The sequence below is a fragment of the Misgurnus anguillicaudatus genome, chromosome 17 (assembly GCF_027580225.2).
Source record: "Misgurnus anguillicaudatus chromosome 17, ASM2758022v2, whole genome shotgun sequence".
In the NCBI taxonomy this organism is placed as follows: domain Eukaryota; kingdom Metazoa; phylum Chordata; class Actinopteri; order Cypriniformes; family Cobitidae; genus Misgurnus; species Misgurnus anguillicaudatus.
The window spans coordinates 31,188,128-31,196,554 of record NC_073353.2 but is presented as its reverse complement, the minus strand read 5'-3'; the positions used below and the strand labels follow the sequence as shown (position 1 = coordinate 31,196,554).

General features: G+C 34.7%; 1 protein-coding gene across 1 annotated transcript; it reads right to left on the bottom strand.

The window, feature by feature from the left end:
• Nucleotides 1-309: 309 nt before the first annotated feature.
• LOC141350175 (uncharacterized) lies at nucleotides 310-7,435 on the bottom strand. The gene is made up of 2 exons (XM_073854793.1): nucleotides 6,869-7,435; nucleotides 310-1,204 (listed from the first exon to the last, which is right to left on the bottom strand). The coding sequence occupies exons 1-2, from the start codon at nucleotides 7,207-7,209 to the stop codon at nucleotides 310-312; spliced, it is 1,236 nt and encodes a 411-aa protein (XP_073710894.1). The 5' UTR covers nucleotides 7,210-7,435.
• Nucleotides 7,436-8,427: the final 992 nt, after the last annotated feature.

Sequence of the window (8,427 nt, the reverse complement as noted above, 5' to 3'; positions counted from 1 at the left end):
TCTATATACTGTAGGGAAAAAATAATGTATTAAGTGTCTGACAAATGCAAATGTAAATATACTCGTACAATCCACATAAATAAAGGCATTGAATATGTTAAACAATTTTTAGCAGTAGGATATTTTGCTATATGCATGATATGAAAGAAATCCCACTAAACACAGTATCACCGCATCATTTAGTAAGAACTACCAGAAACACAAGCAAGCAATTAAGGAAAACATGATTTCTGCTGAATACATCTCCATATGTCAAAGATTTGTTAGAATTATTAAAGCAAACAACAATTCTACTGTAAATGCCAGAATTTAACCATTTTCTGTATTACTGTAACAACAATAACAAGTTTTTTCACGTTTTTTCAAAATCTCTACAGCTCGAACTCGAAATTTTGTCTGTGCAATACCTAGAATAATGGTTGTACCCAAAGAGTAAAAGGCCACAACAGAAAAAACAATGCAATGTGGGTTATCACGAAGTAGATTCATTCCAATAATGCATGCTTCATATACTATTAGGAAAAGTGAGTAGATAAAGAAAAGCACTGTTTGTATGATGCTCAATATAGTCACTCTCTTCTGCTTCTGGTAATAAAGGGCAGAGAAAGAACTGGAGTCCTCCATCCTCCTCACATGTCTCCATAGATAGAGAACAGTAGAAGTGTTTGATGCCACCATAATGACAAAACCAACCAAAGAATAGACAAACATAAGCGTAATCTCTGTAATTAACGCATAACGCTCTTCATGACAGTTTTGATAATGTGTGGAAGTGGACTCATGATAATAACCCTCTTGATAATCTGTGGTGTTGTTCCAGGAAGTGGATAAATTATAGTAAACTACAGAAGAATTACATTGACTTAAGAGAACTTTCCAAAGTAATCCAAATAAAGTGTAAATATTAGCAAAAAACAACATCAAGTACATCAAGAGTTTGATGTGCATCTTCACCCAGATCAAAAAAGGTCGCCGGGCAGGAACAATCTGAAAGTAATAAAATACATTCAGCCCAAGACAATCAGCAAAACTTGCCCTCACAGCATAGAACGCAGCTACTCTTAAAATAATGTATATCCATTCAGGCATAGGAACAGCATCCGCCATAAAAAAAAGGTTAACAATGTTAATAATGAGATTGCAGCCAATAAGCGATCCGAGTAAAACATTAAGAGGTGGCTTTTGCAAGCTTTCTGGTCGTTCTCTTGAAGAAAACATACAGCAGATAAAAAAGATGTTGATCAGGATAGTGACGAACGAAACAATCACGTTTACTATGACAAATGCCAAAAGACCCATTTCAGTAAAGGAAGAACTCATTTTGGCTTTGGCCACTAAGAGCAACACATTTTTATATGGATACGGTGTTAAGGCTCCACCTGTAATTTACATACGGCCTACATTTATAATAGACAAAGACTTTATTAAGACCTTCAGGAAACATGATGATGAAAAAATTATAAATGTAAGAAATATTATAGCTAAAAATTATAAATCATACATGACATATGGAAGAAAATCCAACTCTGGGTCATTTGGCTTTGAATGCTTTATTTTAAAGCTGTATTTACTCTTGTCAAGGCTCGTTGTAAAACGCTCTGAGCCATGATCCTTTTTTTTTACATAATGAAAGCTAAACTGAAGTTCTTTTGCATAAAGAGAGGAAAACAGTTCCTATGTAATGTATTAGCTGAACATGAAACAACACCCATATACACATTAGTATCATACATAAAAAACAAGCTTTTGCAGATGTATGAAAAAATAAAAAATAAATATCATATTTACATTATACATATTCAGACCCTTTGCAACAACATCTGCAAATTAGCTCAGTTGCCTCCAATTTTTTTGATGGTTGCTGAGATGTTTCTACACCTTAAAGGGTCCTGATAAACATGAAGATTATGTCTGTAACCAAACTGACCAGAAGCACCATTAGGAGAAAGAAATACTATGGTAGTGAATGATCTGATCGATTTGGTTACAAATGGTTTGAATACTGAATGCTTAAGTGATATCGACTATATTTTCAACACACACCCCCAAATGAGATGCTTAAAGCAAACATTGACTGGTTGATTTACATGTGGGTCTAACAATCTTTTGTGTAGTCCCTTATCAATGAAAGCTAAGATGGACTTCATAACCTCTGGACTGTCTGTGTGAGACTTCAAACTCACCCAAACCAGCAAGGCATCTTGTTAGCAGACATCCTGACCTGATCAAAAACTTTTGATTAGGAGATGCTCTAATCCTATTTTTACAGTTTTTTTCGATTGCTAAACGACAGTGAGCGCAACTGGAGCTACATGTGCAAAACTCTAACTACAGTCTGCCCTACCAAAAGTCACCTGAGCACAACTCTTAACACATGACTCAAAACAGCTCAGCGCAGCCAAACGCTATGCACAACCCTCACTGAGATAACACACACTGTCACTCACAACACACTGAGAGGAAAAACAATAACATCAAACACCAATACACAAAATACTGTAACTTTTATCTTTACAGTTTCAACAATTTCAGTGACTTCATACACAGTAATATTTTCTTCAAAGAATGATTTATTTATTGATTTATCACATGACTTATTATTTTATTTAGAACATCATAATTCTTTAAGGTAAATAAAAATTAGCAGTTTGCTTCAGTAGTCTGGAGTAATTTACGGAATTACAGTAATGAGAAAAAAGGTAGAAACTAAAAGTACATGAAAGGTAATATTTTATATATATGAAATATATATATGAAATTGGAATTGGAAATTGCAATCAGCAGTGTTTGAAAGGCACAAGACTAAAATCAATTGTGTTTTGAATGTGTGGTTTACAGTTTTGACAGCAGTGTGTTAGCATTTGAACAAAGTGCTGTAAATCCACAGTGTTGTGCAGGTTGTGGTTAAAGTCATGAGATAAGTGTGTAAAGTTTTGAAAATTGTGTTCAAGCAATGAAAAACGAACTAGAGTTTGGTCCACATGAACTGCTGCTGTGCAGACTGTAGTTAGAGTTTTGCACATGTGACTCCAGTTGTGCCCACTGTCGTTTAGCAATCGAAAAAAACTGTAATACGTTTTACAAACTAACCACAGGTGATCTGGCAAAGCAAAGACTTATGAAACTGCATCTTCCAAAATCTCCTCTTCAGGCTCATCTTGACAATCATTGCATTTGATAAAGTTCGGGAAAAGAAAAACATATTTCATTAGTATAGAAACATAAATGTAATGTTTTGGTTGGAAAACAAAAAACTGTGGCCCAAGTACAACTTTAAAAAAAAAGAAGAATGTTTCCATTTTTGTCATGACACTATTACTTCATTACCTTTTAAGGGGGAATGATTTTAGCATCTGAAAAGACACATGACTTCACCTCTGTGTATTTTACTTCTTCAAATTGCATGGTGATCTGTCTACAAAACACATAATAAAATAAAAAACAAGTCATAGCCCCTTTTAAAAAGAAAACATAAATTGTGAAATACAAAACACGGTATCTTTATTAGGATTAGCAGAATGTGATCTGATTACAAAACAAATATTAAATGCATTGTAAGGTTTTAGGGGAGATGCTTCACAAAAAGAAATGATTGATTTTTATTACAACATGCATGGTAGCTTGGTGGTGCATTACAAGGGTGGGTGGTAGCTCATGGACATAGCAATAATTAAAAAAAATATGATTAAAGGCATAATACATAAAGATAGGAAAAAATAAATGCTGTTTTGTACACCACCAAAAAGACCCATTTTTCTGTCAATATGAAGCCTCTTTAAAACTTGCATCAACATCCACTCTGAACTATGAATTACAGTTTTTTCCAATTGCTAACACACTAAAATGACATGAACAGCACAACTATTTAAACTGACACAGAGAGAGCAACACCTCTTCTCAAGTCTCCAAAAGTCTAAACACATTTTCTGCTTTACACATACAGTATTTTGCAATTCACAAGGGCACTTTTTAAATGCACTGAACACAGTTCTCTGCACAAGACACAACAATCTGACATAAAGTCACATGTTTGCCTTTTCAAAACACTACCATTCAAAATGACACTACACGAGCTAAATGGCCAATATATGTGCCACCTGCCCAAACACCTGAATGGTCAATTGTTAACACCTCAATCAGGATGTAAGCACTAGAAAAGACCACAGGAACGTCATTGGCCACAGAGCCATTATAGATCATTATAGACATCACAATGTGTGCTGCCATTTCCAATATGGATGGTGTCCTCCACCGTCATGCAAACCTTGGACCATACAACACAGCCCATATTCTCACATTTCTAGAAAGACTCCACAACATTCTCATACCATCAGAGTGTATGAATGATGCAGACCAAAGAAACCGGTATGTTGTAGTATGGCACAACGTGAGCTTTCATCGGGCAGCTCCATTCCAAAACTGGTTTGCTCACACATGCTGTTGAATTTTTTTAATTTTTCACCAAACAAGTCACAACGCCTCGTCCACATTACAGGCAATATATTCCCTTGCCAGACATCGATGGAAGAAGCACCTTGAGCGCTTTATCCATCCCTAAATCGCACCAACATCAATCTCATCACATGCCTCTTCCATAGCCTGCAAAAGAGGCATGCGCACAAAGGGCTGGTGGCCATATACCTTTCATATAACTCTTCTATGGGGTTAAAAAATGGCAAGTATGGGGGGAGGTATTGCACGATAAATGTTTGGTAGTCAGTGTGTATCTGCAAATATTTTTGTGCATGTGAACAATCTAATACATACAGTATTTTAGTATTATGGCAAAGCATACTAAAGAAACGTGCACTTTTCATTATGCCCATCTGTGTGTAGTTGGTTAGACAAAAATCTGGTAATATGAATGAAGTGTGTTCCAATTTGTGTCAAAGTTTGATTTTGATAATGTTATATGTTGTTTAGGTTGGAGTGCTTCATTTTGCAGGATATATGTGGTATTTTGCTATTTGGGTGTGTGGTTTTGTAAATTGTATTCAGTTTTTTGATAAAACCAGACTAGTTTGCAAAATTGTGTGTTAGCAATTGGAAAAAAATTTAACTTTTGTCTCTGTCTACTGAAAACAAAGGGTTTGAAATATGTAGGCCTACTATACATACTGTAGAAGGAATAGTGGCATACAAAAGAAATTAACAGTTACAGTACATTTATAATGGGCAATGCCTCATTAAAACCTTATGGGGAACATATTACAAAACTATGAGATGCATTTTCCCATCTTCTTTAGATGGTCAATTGGTGCTGTGAGACTTGTAGGCTAGACTTGTAGGCTATTTTCAGCCATTTTGTGTTTTATGATTATTATCGTTGTTTAGGCTATAGGCTTTGTAACTACAACAAAGCATTAAAGGTATAGTTCACCAATTTGAAAAAGTATCACCATACTCACAGTTGTTCCAAACCCTTTATACACACAAAAGGATATGTTTCTTTCATACAGGCTCCAAAAAGCATCATAAAAGTATGATGGAAAGAATTTAATTCTTATAAATTCAAATGATACCTCAATGTGAGGAACATCTCCTCCAAGGAGAATTGAATATCTTATAGTGTTTAACAGAAAAACAATCCGCAAATAAATGACAGAATTTTAAATTTTGAGTGAACTATTTCAGACTGGCAATTCAAATAACTCCTGGCTCACAAACCATTAAAACCAGTAGGATATTTATAAATATAATACATGTATTGCTTTCTGTGTACAGAACACTGAGCCTCTGTGCATGTGGGTGTGAAAAGAGCTCCTAAAGAAACACTTCCTCTCTCCATCTAACAGGGCTGTTTGTTTTCCCATTTTTCCCAGAAAATTTGATTATCATCATTCGTGTCTGCAAGCACCTTAAATATGTAAATATTATCTGATCAGGAAGATAAACATTCATTGAAGAGAGGGTACTCACTGTGATGCTGATGTCACTCCAGCACCTCATGCAGAACTGCACGACCACAGCGTGACAAATTCTCCACATCTCTGGATTTTAGACATCGTTTGTATGTTTGGTATTCATGGAGACTTCTTTTCTTCCTCTTGCATTTTACCATCACTAAAAATCACATTCCCTGTATATTTAAAAATATCACTGTGCACCTTCCTGAAAAAATAAAAGCTGGATTTACTTAAAAATATAGTGAGTGCATCATTTATGCAATTGCTTAAAATTTCAAGTAAACCTTACTTAAATGCAGCATATAATTTTTACAGTGAAAAAAATATTAAAGCTAGCAACCATATTTAATGGCACATACTGTTACTGAAAGAGCAATAAAAATAAAATAATAAAAATACAACTGAATATAAAACCCTGATACTGTAGACAGACAGATAAACAGAAACCCACACAGTAATCTGATAGCTCAAACACACACATATATATGGCAATATGAGTATAGAGAAAGAAGCATGCAATATTTTGTTAAGTGCCTGACAAAGGAAAAAAATGTAAATGTACTCATACAATCCACACAGATGAAAGCTTTGAAATGTTAAACAATTTTTAGCAGTAAAACATTTTTTCAATACACATGATAGTCTGACTAAAGAAATCATAATAATCATAGTAATCACCACATCACCACAGTATAAATTTAATAAGAACTATTAAACACAAGCAAACATTAAAGGAAAACATGATTTCTGTTAAACCCATATATGAAAGATTTGTAAAATGACTGAATCTCTTTGAGGTTTGCAAATGGCAGCAAATAATCTCAAAATACAACAATGTAGTAACATTTCTTAAAGTTCTCAGTTTTTACATCTGACCCTAAATTACATACATTTATTTTTGTTTGATATTCAAATGTGAACATTTAACCATTTGTATTACAAATTAACCACATTCAGGTTACTTTGTGAGATAGTCTGACCAGTTTTCCCCAATCTCTACAACTCGAACTCTGAATTTTGTCTGTCCAACACTTAGAATGATGGTTGTACCACAAGAGTAAAAGCCCACAATAGAAAAAAGTATATGACCACTTAGATCAAAATAATATACATTCAAACGAAAAATGATTTCATATGCCATTAGCCAAGCTGAGGAGATAAAGAAAAGCAGAGTTTGTATGATGCTCAATATAGCCACTCGCTTCTGCTTCTGGTAATGAAGAGCAGAGGAAGAACTTGAGTCCTCCATCCTCTTCACATGTCTCCATAGATAGAGAACAGTGGAGGTGTTTGATGCCACCATGATGCCAAGACAAACCAAAAAATAAACACATCTAAGGCCAAAGTCTGTCAGTATCAGATCATATTGGACTCTTAAGCCTTCACTGGTGTCGTTCAAGGCAACACTGGATGAATTTAAGTCCACTTCAGAAATGAAATTACTTTTTGGGAGAACACGCAAAATAAATCAGAATAAAAATTTCTCAAAATGGCTTACCTGAGGCCTATTTGTAGTGCTAAGGCTCAGCCCAACTGGTGTTTTGTTTTCTGTGCATTTTTTTAGGTGTGTACAGTATATAAGTGCTTACAATTGCCAGATAAGTTTTGCATTTTAAACATTAAGGGCCCTATTTTAACGATCTAAGCGCATTGTCTAAAGCGCACAGCGCAACGTCTAAATGGGCGTGTCCAAATCCACTTTTGCTAATTTAACAACGGGAAAAATGGTTTGTCCCCCGAGCGCATGGTCGAAAAGGGTAGGTCCTATTGTAATGGGAGTATTTTGGGCGTAAGGTGCAGTAAACCAATGAGAGTCACAGCTCTCACCCCCTTTAAAAGCAAGTTGCGCTGGCGCTATGTCTAATCCCTATTTAGATGACGGACTTTGTAAACTCAAAAACTAAGCGGAGGTAGAAGATCCCCAGTTTAAGATTAATGTTAAATAATTGTGTTGTTTTTCACTTGTATTGAAATTGTTATTTTTTTATTAAAACCTTTAAAACCCGTTTTCTTTTAGTCATGGAAGTAAAAAAGCAGGCTTGTAATTGCCTTAAATGTATGGCTATCCAATATCATCAAAACATAATTTACAAGTATATAAGACAAGGTTTTTACTCTAAAAATACTTTATTTGTAACAAACAGGAGATACAGAATTTACAAACGGCTCTCCGCAGGTTTCAGCACTTTGGACAGCAGGTTTTTTTTAGCAAAGAGTTTTTTTTAAGCATTACTTAAAATTGTTTCTCATCTCACCATATCCGCAGGTACAGAGTCATCATATACAATATATCCGTGAGGTAGCATTAAAAAAAAACATTTAAAAACAGATGCATTTGTTTAAAGCAAAGCATTTATTTACTTACCAGGTGAAGCAGCTCTTTGCGCCTTCTAACGTCTCATAATTAGTTCTCATTTATGTCCAAGAGACTCAATAATAATCTCTTAAATTCAATCCTTTAATCTTTCATATTTAAAAGCATTTTTGTGCTGCTGCGCATTCATGTACTTTGTGATAAGCA

Excerpts from the sequence above, each read along its gene's own strand:
- LOC141350175 (XM_073854793.1), bottom strand. The coding sequence starts at position 7,209 with ATGGTGGCATCAAACACCTCCACTGTTCTCTATCTATGGAGACATGTG. Across the intron at positions 1,205-6,868 it reads TGGTCAGACTATCTCACAAA|AGAACGACCAGAAAGCTTGC; the intron begins GTAACCTGAATG and ends GTTTTCTTCAAG.